Source organism: Sander lucioperca, chromosome 7, assembly GCF_008315115.2.
Source record: "Sander lucioperca isolate FBNREF2018 chromosome 7, SLUC_FBN_1.2, whole genome shotgun sequence".
NCBI lineage: Eukaryota > Metazoa > Chordata > Actinopteri > Perciformes > Percidae > Sander > Sander lucioperca.
The window spans coordinates 7,116,623-7,134,761 of record NC_050179.1 but is presented as its reverse complement, the minus strand read 5'-3'; the positions used below and the strand labels follow the sequence as shown (position 1 = coordinate 7,134,761).

The 18,139-nt window shown below is 41.4% G+C and overlaps 1 protein-coding gene across 1 annotated transcript in view; it reads right to left on the bottom strand.

Annotated features, from left to right (window-relative positions):
• Positions 1 to 16,319, bottom strand: part of LOC116038403 (A disintegrin and metalloproteinase with thrombospondin motifs 20) — an 84,189-nt gene extending 67,870 nt beyond the window's left edge. The window contains exons 1-4 of the mRNA XM_031282783.2: positions 15,888 to 16,319; positions 15,352 to 15,713; positions 11,308 to 11,476; positions 1,199 to 1,452 (exon numbers count right to left, since the gene is read on the bottom strand). Coding sequence (XP_031138643.1) covers positions 1,199 to 1,452; positions 11,308 to 11,476; positions 15,352 to 15,713; positions 15,888 to 15,978 — 876 coding nt within the window. The 5' untranslated portion in view covers positions 15,979 to 16,319. The remainder of the gene's footprint in view (positions 1 to 1,198; positions 1,453 to 11,307; positions 11,477 to 15,351; positions 15,714 to 15,887) is intronic.
• Positions 16,320 to 18,139: the final 1,820 nt, after the last annotated feature.

The window sequence follows — 18,139 nt, the reverse complement described above, 5'->3', positions numbered from 1 at the left end:
ATTTGCCCCAGGTTTTGAGGTGTCAAGTTTTGCGATTTCTGCCACCACTCCAATACCATGAAGGTAAATTTAATTAGGGCCCAAGCATCCGATCAACTTCAAATTTGGTCCGTGCCATCTTAAAATGATAAGTTGTTAAAAGCTTGAGTTTTTGTTGAAGGGCCTGGCCGTGGCGTTAGAGCCATTTTGTGCATTTTGTCATCAAAACAGGAAGTTGTTGTAACTCAAGTGTACATTTTTTAATCTGTCCCAAATTGTTTATGATTGATCAGAGTCCAACCCTGAGGACATCTACATGCCAAAATTGACTCATAGTCATAGTGCCTCCTGCTGGCAACAGAAAGTAGGCCTAAACTTCAAGATGCTATACTTTAACGAACTTATCCTACATACTTTACCCAATCGACTTTAAAATTTGTCTGTGCAATCTCAGGACCTTATCGATGAAAAGTTATTAAAAGCTTGAGTTTTTGTCGAACAGTGTGGGCGTGACGTGGTGGCCATTTTTAACGTTTAGCGATGAACGAGGAAGTTGTTGTAACTTGAGTGTACATTGTCCAATCTGCCTGAAATTTCACATGATTGACAAGAGTCCAGGCCTGAGGACATCTACATGTCAATATTGACTCATAGTGATAGCGCCCCCTGCTGGCAACGGGAAATCAGCCTTTTATGACAAACATCATCCGATTTACATGAAATTTACAATGTGTGGTCTACACTTGATATTGTGCTGCCCTCTGTATTTTGACCACGCCCCTGCACTTCAGCCCCATCCAACGCTGCTTGCAGCTTTAATTCTTTATGTGTTGCTCACAGCATTGAAAAAAACTCTACAGCAACATCTCTTTATAAAAAAAGACAAAGGTACTCTGAAAAATCCAGACCTCACTGTTTTTATAGGGACTACTTCCTGAAAATGTAGGTCTAATGAAAACTATTACTAGTAGTTAGAAATACATGTTTGGATTATTTTGTAATTTGGGTGAATCAACCATTTCAAAAGATGAACTGTATGCACATACATATGTGTAAGAATGACACAGTAGTGTGCATGTATACAAATGTATATATTCACGTAGAATGATAACATATCCCCAAACTCAAACCAAATCATCTGATAATACTGAACAAAATAAAAAAATAATCTTCAACATTAAGACAAAATAATAATTTTTAGAAACATTGTTTTACTTACTACTGACATGATTGTTAGGATGTAATGCTCTAGGTTGCGTCCATGGTGACGCACCATTTTGGCATCCGCTGTCACCATCAGCTCAACGTAGCGAGGGTAGGAGAGGAAGCGCTTGCGTCTGTGTGGGGATGTGTGGTGCGTGCTGGTGGAGTTGTTGTCATAAATGTGTTGATCATCTATGGTGGCTCTGAGAGAGTCCAGCTCCTCTCCCATACCCCCACTGCTCTCAAAAGCAACTGGCCTCTTGGAATTCTCTGTTTTAAGAAAGACAAATGATGATGAGTGATGATGTAGAGAGGAAAAGCTGTAAGGATTCATTAGATTTAAAATCTTGATTATATGAGAGAATTTGACTATCAAATACTCAAATCCTTCCACACTGGACACCCACTGCTTTATGTTATAAAGGCATTTAATGAGAGAGAATGGTACATATACAGTTAAGAGCCAAGGGTTTGAGCTTAGCTGAATTCCAATGACATAACAGAAGCATGCTGGACTTGGCAAAAACCCGCCATATATTATTGTGTCATTCCAGTGCTCAGAAAAAGTTGTACCACGGGGTCAGTTGTGGGCTTTGAGAATAAAAGTTTTGTTTGAGTGTAAGCCATACAGACTAAAAACAATCCCATGGCGATATTTTTCCAACTTAAAAAGACTAGCCTCAGTATGCAATCTGCAAGAAAATATAAAAATCCTCAAATTATCCCATCTCTCTCAACCTGGCCAGTTTTTAATCTGAAATAAATACCATCAAATATATATGCCAGATTGAAACAGTTTAATTTATAATTTGCAGTGAACCCTTTCAACACCAGCCTCATATGAGAAAAAAAGAACCAGGACGTCCACCATGTACTGTGCATACTCAAGTGGCATTTTCTCAGCTGAACTGTACGTGTTGAGCTGGCCATGGGCGACACAGAGACACAGACTAGGAAATCGTAAAGAGCATGTTTCATTGGAGGAAAGGAAAAGACAAATCTGCAAAGGTTACGGTTGAAGCAGATTTAATTACACATACACAAATGACTGTCCATGTCCACAGGGGTGTTTCCTAAGATTGTAGCCTTTTGAAAGAGTTTGGACGAGGCACACAGGTAGAGCAGGTGAAAAATAGGGGGGGCAGCCTTTTTAGTCTCCACACAGGCAAGCTCCAAATTGTTAAAAAAAAAAATTGTAATTTAGTTCATCACCCCATACTAAAAACTAATTGATGGATCTTTCTCGAGATAAATCTCTTCAACATCATCAATCAAGTTAATGATGAACACATCCAAAATCATCTTTATATTCTGAACATCAAAATGTTTCGACCGCAATCCATAATTTATTAGCATTGAATGGATTTCAACAGCCATTTTGTGTTGTAATAGGCCATCTGAGGACAAAGTATTTGCACACAGGCTATTTTGCTGTCCAGATTTACAGTGATGCATTGCCACATATGATCTGGTGTAAGAAAGACTGCAGTAGTTTCTGCCATCTCTCAGCAAGGGGAAGATTTAAGATTTAGAAGCTACTCAACATAGTGATAGATAAATGTAGCAGGAGTGAATAGTAAATTGTGCAGACGTGGCAGCTGCAAAGGGCCCAAGCTGAGAATTCTTTGACACATTCCTATTCCATCACAACTAAAATTGCTAAATTTCTTTCAAATATGGGGGCATATTTTTGACATTGACAACTCATATTACAACTTATATTGATGTGTTCCAAATGCACTTAATACTTTTATGTCAACAGTCATAGCCTCCTGCAGTGTTTTGTGATGCCTTTAAGAAAACATACTGTGGGAATGAACAATTTTGAGAAATAAATTAAACATAAAATGACATTTAGTAACTAAATGACTTTCAATAATTTTGTGAATGTCCGCGTTTACGAGCCAAGCATAGTTTGGAGTCCGTCATCCTAAACAACCTCCTCAACTTTAGATAACCCGATTATAGTGAAGAGTTCCATTGTCTTCTGAAAACTCAGTCTTTCCAGACAGTCCCACACAGAGAGAGACTGTGTGAAACTGTTAGGTCAGAGAAAAGCAACAACAACAAAAAGAAAGATTCTGAGCATTCCGAGATCATTCAAGTCATCCCCCCAGCGGGCACACGAGACGGAGCGTGACTCCCTGGCACAAAGGCACACAGCTCTTGCTGCCGTGAGACCCAGCCCCATGCCAGTGCCAGCATCCAAGTCAGAGCCAAGCCTGTCTGTGCACACAGCCCAGGCAGCTGGGCCAGAACAGAGCTTTGTATTTTCCAGGAAAAATCTCTCCAAGGCCAAACCCACTACACTAAACCCCTTAAACAGACTCATCACTGCAGACAGCCTGACATCAAAGGGATTATCAAAGCACAGAAGGGTATCTACATCTACAGAAATTGGTGTTAAGTCTCAGAGCAAGTGAGTGTGAGATGAAAAAAGAGAGGAAGAAGAGGAGGAGGAGAAAATATGGTCCCTGTTATAATAGCCTTTGAATCAGTGCAGATTAGCCACACACAACCTTTCCCAAATCGCCTTAGGTTGAAATCCCCCTCTCACTAGGTAGTGAGCTGCTACTTACACCATTAGAAGACAGGGGTGACTGCCCTGATGCGCCGGACATACAGAGACGTGACATCTCCCTTCGGGCATTTGGCATCATATCAGCATCACCTACACATCGACATCTCTGTATTTTTCATGTTAAAATAGATTACCAAACAGCAAAATATGATACATTCAATTTCTTTTTACACAGGCGACCATGAGCCTATAAAAACCGAGCTCCAGCAGTTCTTCATAACAGAGAACAATAAAAGGAGCCCCGCACAGCATGAGTGTTAGCATTTATAAATTTAGTTGGCTCCAGTACATAGCTGAAATAGACCTACACCACACTCACTTTTCTGCTCTAACGCCTACTTGACTTGTAAATTTAAAAACAAATCTTTTTATCACTGTGCCAAAAGATAATCAAACCCAATGAATATTATAAAACAATGTTTTTCTATTCACTCAATAACATGTTTAATTGCACGCCAAGTACTAGTTTCAACAGTTTCATACATGTTTCAATATTCTAGTTGGAGTTGAATGCGTACATATGTTTACACTTATTTACATTCACTCATTAACAAGTATGGAAGCATGTTGATGCTTGTATATGCACTTTCTGTTTGAGCCCATTCATGTACATACAGCCTGTTCTGAAGGATCTCATTGAGATTTCAATCTAGATCAAAGAGTTGCTCTTTGACTCTCCTTCAGCTCTCTGTCAAAAGTATCAATGCCAAGAGCCCGACAATAGGGAACACACATTTCATTGTTGAACTAATTAACATTCTTTTACAATGGCCCGCTGAGAGTTAAAGCGCCCTTTTCCCCGGGTGCCAATTAAATAGACCGTATACCTTACATTAAGTATAGGTACTGCCTTGGTTCTATACGAGGTCAGAAACTCTAGTTACTGACAGTACACCTCAAGAGGGGAAAAAATGTTGAAACTCCTGCAGACAGAGGCACAATTAAGTGCAATTCTGTGGCTAGACAGAGAGGGGCAAAGGCAGCTAATTGTTGCTGCTGAAAAAAGCTTTTAAAAAGTGAAGTGGCATGGCTTTTGACCTCATTGGAAGAGCTTTGTACACTAACAGTGTTCTCAGGGTTCAGTTGTTATTTTCAGTTCAGAGACATGCTAAAGACAACATAGTGGTCAGCTGAAGAATGTGTTTGGAGAAGCAGACCTCATTTGAGGAGAGAAAACACTAATTATGGATAGGACTCGTAATGATGGGCAATGGTTTAGACTGTTTTCTTTTGCACGACTCAAACTATGAGTATATGACTGATCAGATTGAAAGAAATTCATCATAAAATACTGTACATTACATAATTGATGGATGACTGAGACCATCCTCCTCGAAGACAGCACACATTTTTTTCACGTTTAATAACATCTGCATTATACATACAATGCCATGGCATCAAACATACAAATGGGACGAGAGAGATCCCTCGTTGAAGGAGGTAACTAATGGAATTGCGTTTAAAAGGACACTTCATATGAGTACTTGACTGCCAACATCATTTTTGACTATTTTAAAAAAACAGAGCTCCTTATTTCTAGTCTTTATTTATTGCATAATGAACGAGAAAGGAGGTTATGGTTTACGGTGTAAAGTTCAGGTGGGAGGCTGTTAAATAAACCACGCCATCATAAAACTAACAACTAACATAGCATCTGACTTTGGCGTCTAACGAGAGCACAAAGAGGGGCACTTAAAGGATAATTCCAGTTTATTACAACTTGGATCTTATTTGTTTAGTTTTCGCCATCATCCCTGTCGGTAATAATTACATTGTACTCACAGCATTGCGGAGTCAGACAAATTGACTTTCCATTAGCAATGTCGCCATGCTACCAGATCTCAGAAATGATCAAAGGTTGGACAAAACTACGAAAATAAGACCCAAGTTGAGATATCAGTAAACCAGAATATGAAGAACTTACGAAAGCCACAACTGTTAATATAGTTTGTAAACAAAGAAAAAAGAAAAACAAGTATGACTATAGTTCAATACATACAACTGTAGAGGTTGATAGTTAATAGGAGTAATGCTCCTCCAACACGGTGTGGATAATGTCCTTACATCTCCCATATTTTCAAACATCCCAAAAACCTATTAAAGCAAGCACCCTGAAACAAATAGTTCTGTCTTGACACACACAAAGCAGGTCTGCAGTTTTGAGTGATTTTTGGCCTTTCAGATGATAAACAGCCAGAGCCGCAGGCGATGACACTGATGTTTCACTGGCCAGCTCTCAGCACTGCCTCTCCCCAATCCATCTCAGTGAGAAACTGTCGCTCACCTGTCACCCCCTCTCACCTCTGACTGTCACCAATGCCACCATGCAGTCAGTCACTGTCACTCAGGTTGCTCTAACCATTCCAATCAGCCCCCATCTGTTAAGAATGCCCAGACAGTAGACAGTGGCAGAAAATAGCCCCAGATGGAATCTGTCACGGGAACTCCCGAAACAACACAACACATTGGGTTCAATAGGGCTGAGGCCTCCGGGCAGGCATACACATGGCAGCTATTAAAGTTATAGACTGTCTATGTAGTTGCCCAGCCCTGTTCCGACCAGAGTATCTGTTAGCTTAAAATCGATGCCAATGACTGCAATGAGCCATATTATTAGCTGATTGCATTATCTATCATGCAGTGTTTTATATATATACATATATATATATATATATACATATACATATATACATTACATACATACATACAAACATATACATTACGAAAGGCAATGATGGGACAAAGCAGCATGCCTGTAGGAAAAACTAACACACATGTTGGCTCAAGACTCGCAGTCAGTGCATGGCAAAACACATTTTTCCACTCATTTCACAATCAGAAAGAGATTTATTGCCAGGTAAGTAGCACTTACTAAGAATTTGTCTTGGTTGAAGGTGCACTGCATACATAAAAACAATAAAATAAAATAAACAAACAATAAATACAGAAACAAAATAACACATAAATACATACACACATACATACAACTATTTAGCATTAATTGGGTGCAGAATGTACAAAAATGTAGAGGGATATGCAACAGTTTAGGATATATAGAATATGTAGGGGACAGGATGTTGGATTAAGGTTCAATGTCAGTTTCAATGTCAGTGCTCATGACTCAGACTACTAAGACATTATCATCTTGGTGTTTCAAAGAATATGCTATTCAAAAGATCAATCAAAATACAAAAGAAATTCAGATTTTTTTCTATGTAGGCCAATAGCAAGGCGCGTGAGAAAGCTACTTTAGAGAAGCAGGTGTAAAAGAAGAATGGCGGGCAGTAGGAGTTGGGGAAAAGGCTGGGGCCTCTGCCAAGCTCTGGAGCAAAACCAACAGGCACATGCAGCGCAGGCAGGGACTGCTCAAACACATCTCCATTCCTCTGCACTGCTTTGCTCAGCAATTCCCAATATTCAGCGGGACTCTTCGTCAACTGACAGGTCAGGGAGATGTCATGCACTCCTGACACACACTCGCAAGCAAACCACATCTATGGATGCACACAAAAGGCCAAAAACAAAAAAAATTCCTGAGCAACAATAGGTACTTCCTGGAATGGGGGAGGTAAAGTCTGTCCAGGGGGCATGAGGGCACAGAACAAGCCTAAGCCTTTTGGAGCCATCTGACATTAAGAAGCTCGACACTATCTAAAGCCAGACCCTAAAGGTGAGAGAGGTTGTCTGAGTGATCAGCGCCCGTCAACAACACCCTGGCAGGCCACCTTTCCTGAACCCTGTCAAGAGCCAGAGTTAAGAGGAAAACAAAGAGCTTAACACACACATAGTTGCAACTGAAGCCCAGCAAACAAAGCCAGCAAGCCCAGTAACCACGCACCTCTAGGAGGGGAACAACTCAAGGTCACATCCACCCGTCCAGTGAGTGATTCCAAACAAAGAGGGAAGTGAGGTCACAATCAACAAGTGCTTCCATTCACATACATGAAAGCGCAAAGGGAGAGCGGGCAGCGATTCAAGTCGGCTAGTTCAAACCCCAGGCGGGGGAGGGCATTTTTCCATGTAAATGAACCCATTGACCAAAAACCTGATGCTAGCATTTGAACTACCATGTATACACAGTGGGCACCAAGGGGGGAATCCTATACAATGATTGTGTTGAGGGTCAGGGGGCAAAGATGCCATGTGTGCCAAGTATTGCAGCATCAAAGCCAGTCACTTTGCTGTCACAGCTGCCCTCAGTTAGCCATCAAGAAATTGGGTGAAGCGGTTGGGAGCCAACACTGGAACATTGGTGTTTGGGTTTACGGCTGGTAATGTTTGCTGTCAAGCTGTCTGTATTCAATTCACTGTTTCTAATTCACACAAAATATGACACCCCACAGCTTTAGACACGCACTGTGAGAAAGAAATACTGCACAGCTCCCCTTCCCTCCGTCTCTTGCTTGTCTTCACATGGATTTTAGAGAGCAAAGGGAAGAGACCGAGAGAGAAGAATCTGCCCCTATCTGTAGCCACCCTCATCCCTCTGGCTATCTCTTTCGAAGGACGACGCAGGGATTCACATGCAAGCTCGGAGACAGATACCCCGTAGAATGTGTCATTAAAGGTCGGAGCTGTGCTGTGACTTGAGCCCAGTAAGCTTCTTCCCCAGAGGCTTTTAAAAGCCAGAACCAGGCACAACAAGGCACTCTGTGACTTTAAAACATTAATCACCCACTCAACAGCTATCTACACTAGAGGTATTCCAAACAGCAGGGAAGCCACCCAGGTTGGCTGACACAGACAGAAGACTGATACAGTTACTTGAAATGTCAGTCAGTAAGACCAAATTTCAGCATTACAAGCATGTTGTTTAGATTTTTCTGAGCGACACAAATTTTTCTGAAGTCTGTTTGCTTTCTAATGTAGCCACTCTTTGGAAACTTTGCATTTTAAACACATTTTAAACTCACATCCATTCAACAGCACATAGAATGAACACACACAGTGAATAAAAGCAGCTGAAGACAGGTATATAGTCATGTCATGACTGCTGAAATAACAAAACATAATTTTCCATCAAGGTAACACTTTAAAAGCCCTTATCAGTGCACTTCTATTTCTGACACTTCACAGGTAGTGACGGCACATGTACGAAAAAGTCAATGTGTACGTGTCAGAGATGACAAGCGCAAGTTTAAAAACAAAAGTTCACCTTTGTTAAACTCATGAGGAAACGTTGCCTTCCTCTCCCTTCAACACGTTTTAGCAGAGGTGTGCAGGGACTGTACAAACATTGGAAACTCTTGCTGCCTCAATAGATACAGAAGTTGCAGTTGTTGTTCTGGCACTGTCTGTAGCGCAATGTATGACACATCATATCTGAGGGAAATGCTTATCTCTCCAGAGGAGGTATCTTTCTGGTGATATACATTTTGTTTCCTGGCGGTCTGCTTGATGAAACACAGCTTGTTTCTTCTTTGTCGTATTCAAAAAGATGTAACAACGTAACAAAATACAATGTATTTTGACGGGAGAAGGCTGTCTGGCTAGCAGATTGGATGCATTGCTGGCCATGCTGCATTCCCATGAGTTTGGACAAACTGAGATAGTCAGCATGTTTCAGACCTACAGGGTCCATAAAGCTTCAGACCTCTTCAAATTCCCAAACTTGTCAAACCCCTCAGCACTCAAACTCCAGCTCCCAATTTTGAAAGAAAGAGAGAGAGAGGACCATAAGATGACTGACCCCGACAAAGAATGTTTCTATAGCCCCTAAAAAAGAGGAGATTCTGGATCCCATTCATGGATCGTACATTTGCTGGGTTACACTCTGATAATCTACTATTTGCATAAATTGCATATGCATCATCGAACATTGATCAGCAGTTAGAGTTTCACTGCAATCCAATACTAACACATTAGACGCTCTATCACCTTTGCTGTAACATACAGAAAGGTACACATTTATGTTTTAAGGACACAGTCCAAAAAGGTTTTGCTGCTTAGAGATCCTTATCCTAGCTAACAAGGATTTTATTTTATGGTAGAGTGTTTCTCAACACTTGTTTTCCCTCTCAGCAATTAGGCTGTGGTTAGAAGCCCCATCCTTAGACACAGATTTAGTCTGATGAAGAACATAGGAAAAGAAAGACAGACAGACTGTACATACATTGTGTAGAGTGGAGGCAAGAGAAGCTAGAGAGACAATACCATACTGCACAGAGCTGGTGTGTGCTGCATGCTATCTCAAAGATTTGAAAACATTTAAAAGTCCAAAGACAAGAGGCAAATGTCCATAATCCAAGACCATGAGCAGCCACTATGAGTGTTTCAAGTGCCAAGCCAGTGTTTATATCTAACCAGCTAGTAGCTGTGTGTACTGCACTCCTTCCCATAAAAAGACAGGACAGGCCTGTTAGTCTTGGCTTAGTATGGCCTTCAAAGAGCACATTTATCACCGCATCTGGATAGCGGCCTATCTGATAAAGTGAGGAGCCGCAGCCTGGGACACCTCACAGTCCTACCCCAGCTCCACTGGTTCTTTTAATCCTGCTGCTTATTGTTAACCTGCAGCCCTTTGATGACGCCCGACAGGTGTCTCATCCATCTACGCATCTTCCTCCCTATCTCCTGCAGTACACTGAATATCATTTCTACAAGGGCTTCATAGTTGAGGTTATGCGATGAAAAGTCAGAGTGTATCTAATTTAGGATTACAGTAAGTGGATTTAAAAGGATAACTGGCTATGACATAATATAACTGAATAAAGACAATGGATGTTCCTGGGACAGCAGAAGTGAGGATCATTCCTTTGCTCACTGTTCAGGGAGAGTATATTTAAAAGTACCTTAGAGTGGGGGCTGAGAGACCCTCCTGTTTACCACACACAGACTGAGAGTGAAAGGGCAAAGCACATTAAGGAGGTATTGACCTGGTCCATCAGGTCAATCCAAGTTCTTTAAATCAGAGCCACACACAATGGCCACCACCAGGCGACAATGGCCGAGTTCAGACAACAAGCAAATCAAGCAGTCTGCACATAAAAGATTTATTGCATCACACAACAAAGGCCGCACACGGAGCTCCCTGTGAGGACGACTCTATGGCTTTCCATCGTGGTGAAGTCCACTCGGTCACCCCGCTTTCTCTTGAGGGCCTCCCCGCCACCCAAAGGCCTCAACCATAAAATTTCAAATGAAATTGGGGGACTTTCAAGCAGCCTCCCATGCGGAAAACCTCTCCAGTTCTTTTCATCACAACTGCAACCTGAAAAGTAATTATTCCTTCCCTCTGAGCTCCTGCCACAGACCTGGGATTGAATGTTCCAGCAGAACATAAGTGAAAACACCAGGCAGTATTGAAGTGCTTTTTCCTTAATTAAGTTGAGGAGTTTTCAATAACACCCCTAAATCAAGGCTGAAATCTTTTAGGTATCCTGAAAGCCAAAGATCGTGACAGGGTTTAATTTCCATTTGAGGACAGTGTTTATTGCTGTGGCTCAGAAAGTGAATGCAGGTCATCAGAAGGTAAGTGTTTGTGGGTGAAAATCAGACAGACAGTGGTTAAAGGCAGTATAGTTAGGCAGTCTGTAATCTGTTACCTGAGGCAGCACAGGGCTCTGTGTTTTTGTCAGTATGCGAGATGTTCTTCTTCCTCTCATGTCGATAGACGAGATGAGGTTTGATGTGCTCTTCGTCATATTCCTCCCCCGAGGCATTTAAAAGAGGCTCCAAGAAGTATTCACCATGTTGTGTCGTAAATGTTCCAATCTAGAGCAGAAAAAAAGAGACGGTTTAAGTATGAAGCTTGCACTTACATGTGTGCATATTGTACTGTATGTGTGTATGTTTAATATACAGATTAGGGCATAGTTTCATTCATAAAGAGGTTGCAGTTCAATTGCAGTCATTCTGTGTTGCACTTGGGCACCACTCTGCATATTATTTCCATGCTTTTTTTGACAGGTGCACATGGAAAGAACATGCTGACTCACAAAGGTCAGAAATACCTGGTCTATATCCTTCGAGTTCCACTTTCGGGTATTGCTCCGGTGCTGCAGGAAATTCTGTCAGATGCATGTAGTTTTAGTTTCCTTCCGCTTTCTTTGTGTTGGAATTTTAAATTCGGTGGATTTATGAGGACTATTTTTGACTGCTCATCAGATCTCTGTAGGGTAAATTGAGATAGCTAGCTAGACTATCTGTCCAAACTGAGTTTTCTCTCGCACAACTATTTTTGCAGCGGCTCTGTGTGGAGTTTAGCACCACCCATGACAATTCTGATTGGTTTAAAGAAATGCCATTAAACCAGAGCAGGTTTTCCTCCCATCCCCGAATGCTATGTGGAGTAGCCAGACTCTCCTTCAGCGCGCTTTGGAGGAGGGTCTGGCAAAGCGAGACTAGAGAATATCTGACAGCTTATTATCAGTCATTGCTGACATTGTAACCATGAGAATCAGGGACAATTTTAAACCTTTTATACATTTATCAATGCACGTGTCATCATGATTCAGTAAATCGTTTTACACCTTTGTGTACAGGCTGTTACCAGTGCTTGTTCTAACTGTGAAAATGCATTTCCCCTCACAACCTGACACTGGGGCGAGTGACATCATCATACATGGACAGAGCTGCTGACAGAGGAATGCTAATATTGATTTGGCAGCTCAGTCGCTCAAAGCTTCTTAGCTCACTCAGCCATGAGGCACAATGGTGTTTGTATGGTAATTTCAGCGCACACTTAAACAGGATATTGGACACTGGAATGTTATCTTTAAGGCAGCATTATTCCATAACCATCCCCGCAAGTGATGGGTGTTTGACAATGGAAAACATACGAATCGGATGTGGAAAATGTGTAAAAAACTGTATGTGTACTTTTCCTCTGAAGGATTAGTTGGCTTGCACGTATGCACCATACTTCCTCGAAAGTGCTACAGGCCTTGAGTGCTACATGTGTTCAGTGCCGCAGTGTAATGAGCTTGTGAAAACAAGACACAGGATAGAAACAACCACACCACTAAAAAAAAACACCTCAGACCCTCAATGTTTCTCATTGTTCTACCTCGAAAGCTTTCCTTCCTTACCATTTCTGTGTGGATGAATGAAACTGCTTCTGCATTACAGGAATAAATCAAAGTATTGACAGAATCCAGTTAGACTGTGAAAATGTGAGGCAAGGCACCATGGGCTGATCGTTTTTGCAAAACGTTTAAGGTACTTTTTTAATTAAATATGAGAATGTTGCAGCCTTACTACAACTACCAGTTGTAGTGATCTTAATGTAATGAATGATTTTACAGTGTAACAACAGGTAGATGTTTACCTGTGTCTTGTAAATCCCTATCTATGGTGTGTTAACTTTAATTAGATGATTATGGTTGAGCCTTTCTAAAGTTCTCATGTGGTGTTAACAGAAGGCTGAACAGACAAATGCTCTGTTTAGTCAATGGAGGGGGCAGAGTTTCAGGGTTTCCCAGCATTAGCTCAGCAGCAAATCTGGCAAAAGTTTGGACACACACAATGGTTGCTGTTCAGTAGCGGGTGCTGAACTGGACCTTGCAACTGAGGGACTCCTATTTGAAGCGAGGTCACCATCATGACATGGATGGAATGACTGTTGGCACACATCTGTTTTTATTAAATCCCTCAAAGACACTTTTAAACCCTGTGAAAGCTGAGTCATCCAAAAGTGACATACAGTTGCAGTCAATTTCTAAAGTTAAATACGACATAAAGGTGTCATGAGCCTGATCTTTACATAGAGGTACAGCGCTTGGTGCTAGAATTAAATAAATGATAGCCTCATTTCTCAGGACAGGCTGACTCACCACACACTTCTATTACGTGAGTGAACTGGGAGAGTGGGCGCCTTCAGGGACATTTCCCACGGTGTGAGCTGCAATCCTTAAGTTCCTCACAACCTTCATTGGCAGTTGTCTCCTCTTCACAACATTTCTCCCTTTTTCTGCCCATCACAGCTCACTTTGAAAAGGCCAAAAGCTCCTCAACCCCGGCCCCCGATTCCCCCCTGGGGATGGCTTTGAGCAACTCTGGACGAAAGGGGGACCTGCTTTTAGAATGCTTTAGAATGACCCCTTTTGTTTTAGGGCTTAATTATTCCTTAATGACCTCATCCCAACAAAATGTGCCTGGCCATGAAGCCCCAGTGATCAGATATGTAAGTAACTCACCACGGACACATTTATGACCCAATAGCCTCTGGTGCTGTCTCCATTGTCCTGTCATTCTCAATGAGTGATGATGCGGATAAGCAACAAAGATTGCTTGAAAAAGGATGCAACATGTTTGGATGAGTGAGTCATACATCAAAGTTGGGCAAAGGGGCAATTAAGGGCTTATTACCCTGCTCATTCCAGCATACATCACGTCTTAAATTGCTATACAAACATGAAAAAAAAACACACTTCATGTGGTGGTCTCTTTTCTCCAAAGCTACACTGAATGGGAGTAAACCCCAACTACTGTAAGATGTAATACAACAATTTTATATTTCAAGAACAGTACAGTCACTGTATGCATTGTGAATGTACTGGATTAACATGCTATCCTGGTACTGTACACAGTGCACCTATCTAAAATAAGGATGATGTCACTGATAGGGGAGGGAGACTGCAAGGCTATGGTCCTCCTGTCTATGTTGCTGTGGCCGGCCAAACACCCCCACCATGCAGAATCCACGCCAGAATCTGGCTGACGCAACTGAGGTCAACCCCCTGCCCCTGGACCAGTAACCTTATGTGACCCATGAAGTCGTCCCCTTCAACACAATCAAATTCTCTCACACAGGAGTCTGCAAACTAAATGACTTGGGCATCTTTATCATCAAATGGTATAATGGGGCTGTTAATTCATTATTATCCCAATAACTCTATTACAGCCCCATAAGATCTAAAAGATACGATAACGGCAATCAACAAGCAAACTGCAAATACAAATGTTAGGCCTATATGAATAAAAACTTCAACTCACAATGATTTTAACCAGCAAGTCGGCACATTTGAGAAGCTGGAACCAGCAAATGTTTGGCATTTGTGATTGATTAATTACTTAGAAATGTCCGTTTGTTTAACTAATTGATTAACTAACCACTTGTTTTAGCATGTCTGCTGTTCTACTGTTATTTTTTGTAAATATTTAGATGTTTCTTGTAGCAGCAAAGACGTGGTTGATAAAGTAAAAGCACAGGCATGCACATAGGCTACTGCAGATTCAATTCTACTGACTTTGTAGGGGGAAATCAACCTTTTTGCTTGCTATCCTCAGTGGCAACACAGCAGGGTCAGCCAAAGAGCAGCAACCTCAGCTGGAGCTGATCAGGGATTTTTAGTGTGTCATGCTCAAGAGCACTTCAGCAGAGTGGAGGCTTGTTGTCACATCAACCACAGTCTTTAACCACTACACCACCCGGCACTGTGCGCTAGCAGCATCTCCCCACAGACACTACGATGCAGAGCTGCGCGCTCTCCTCCTCAGTGACATTAGTCCAGTTGCTCTTGTTACACTCCTACACACTTCACTTAAGCTGCGGGTGGTGGGGGACATGCATGGATGAAGGCCTGTCAGCATCGCTTGATTAAAGCTTCTAAAAAAACTTAAAAATGTAGCGAAATGTGAATACTCACAAGGCCAGTGCACAGACTGAAGACGGCCGGGTACTCGCTCTTGGCGTTGACTTGTCCGCGGAAAAAGCAGTGGCGCACATCGCTCGGGTCATCGAAGTGTCTGTCCGTGGCGTTGCTTTCTTCCGCTCCCAAGTGTGTCACTCTGTAAGATGGGGCGATGAAGCCGGAGTCTGCGGTCAGATTGAGATGAAAGCGTTCCCCGAATGCATCAATCCTGTAGCAAACCCGTAAGCCCGACAGGTCATCATTTAAACTTCTCCGTCTCCTTCTGTAGTGCAATTTGTGGGGGAATGATTCTCCAAAGTCATTCACACGGAGCGGGGTGATGATTTCATACGATGACAGCTGCTTGATGAAGCTTTCTGCAAAAAGTAAAGAGAGAAAGTATAGTGGCATTAGCAGTGCGTCAATGTATCCTGATAAGTGCAGCTGCAGCCTGACAGGCATCATTCTCAACCACCACAGATTACTGTTTAAACACCTTCAACAGTAGCCTATCACTTCAACCGTACTCCTAAATCAAAACAAAACACTACCTTGTTTCGGATGCAATCGGTGTTGCAAAGTGTCCCGGACAAGCGCTGACAGATGACACATTAGTCCAAGCAGCCAGATTGCAAACTGCATGATTCCCTCAGCGAAGAACCCAAGGCTGTAGTCTCCAAGGCAGTACCCTCTGTCTCTCCCGAGCGGCTCCCCCTCTCCCTCTCCTTTTCCCCGGCTTGTCAGCAACAGGTCGTGGGATCCGCGGAGGCTCTCTGCAGCGCAAGTCTTGCAAAGTGCGTCGGCCTCATCGCATTGCTAAACATGCATCCACTACCCTTTATAAAACCGAATTATTTATGACACATTCATCCCCCTGACAAAACAAAAATGTTGCTGCCTAATGTAAACTGCAGTCTATACTGAAAGGAGGGATCATTGCCCAGTACCCTTTCCCTTAGCCATCCCTAGAACACCCCGTGCACCCTAAGCACTCACCAACCGAGAAGCAACGCCCCTATCGGCACCCGAGCCAATGATGAGTGCGCCTCGACCACCACACATGGGGCAGGCTTGAGTGGTGCAGTGTTAAAACGCCAGGAAATAAAATATACCAGTGTGTCCTCTTTAATAGTGATTATTTCTAATACAAAATGTTAATGACCTTTCAAGGAAACTATCAAAGGCACTGACATTGAAGCTGTGCAATACTACATTATTTAATTTTAAAATCTCCTATGATAGAAAATGAATAACATTGCTATATCAGGCTAATATTACAGAGACTTGTAATGTATCTGAGGTGGTACATTAAATAGTGAGTTCATGTTCGTTTTACACAATAGACTGTAGAGTTAGACCAATACGGCAGAGCCTGTGTATTTACCAATATTAGTTAAGCATTGATAATAATATCTGTAAGGGATAAATGGCAGTATGTAAAAAGAAACTGCAGCACAGACATGCCAAAGATATGTTTAAGGTCATCTCCATCTCCATTAAATAGTGTGTCCACAAGAGAGCACTGACATTGCAGCGTTTAGTAGAACATTATTCAATAATGCGTGACAATAATGAAATTATAATTTTTTCAGTAACAAGTAGTGTAGTGTAAGGGACTACAATTTGAAATTCAGTAATGTAATTGCAAACATCTGGTAAGATTCAGGAATCAGCTGGAGAGTGTGAACCCTGTGGCTTCACTGTGAGGATGGGACTTCACTTCACCAGGGCTAACATTAAGCTAGTTGTTGATGGTCAGTAAATATCAAGGAGGTAGGTAGGCTGGCTGTATGTTAAACCATAAATGTCTTCTTTTCTATTTTGTGTTAAATACAGTTTTAACATGTGGGTGTGAAGGATTTTGGAGGTTTTTAAAAGGCATCCTTGACTGAGCCGGGCTGAGTAAAAAAAGGAATGTGTAATGTAACAAATTATTTTTTCTAATGAGTATTTTGTAATGTAATGTAAATATGTTTCAATTAGCAATATGTAATGAGTAATTGATTGCATTTTTCAAGAAACTTGCCCAACACGGTTGCTGACAAGTTTATTTTTTAACAGTTAAATGACCCACTCTGTAGCTTGGTCTTTTATAAATTTAATGGACATTTAAGGAATCCTTTATCAGAAATGTTTGTTAATGTTAAATGTATATGTAAAACAAAATGAATATCAGCTGATTATCATATTTCTTTAACTCCTACACATTAATATCAACATCAGCCTCAAACATTTAGTATCAGTGGGGCTATAATAGACTATATTTTATTTAAAAATTTTTTGGAGACTGACATTTTTATCATAATCAGCTTTTGTTGAAACTGCCAGAGAAGTATTTATTCAAGGGGATAGTCATTTTGTTCATGGACAGGACAAAATATTAGAAACAGACATGTGTACACCCAATGGGTGGATAAATATAAATATACAGATTAGAGTATGAGTCTTTGTGTTATTGTCGGTAGTGTTTGTGTAAGTAGTGAAAGAAATCAAGAGGGATCATTGCCAGACCTTATATAATAACTTAATGTAAATAGCTTCATAAAGGAAAGATTAACTTGAGGGTTGATGTATTGAATTGCACAACATGCAGCTACAGGTGAACCTAATAAACTGGAAACTGTGCGTAGGAGCCTCTTACATCCTTATCTCCAGTGGTATAACAGTCTTAATATTGGCTGCACCAATAATACTATGATATGAGTGTAATTTAACCATATGCACATTTTGATGCAGCAATATCACCAGTGTAAGTCGATGATAGTTTTAATAGGGTTTATATAATGCACACTGGCTGTAGTCA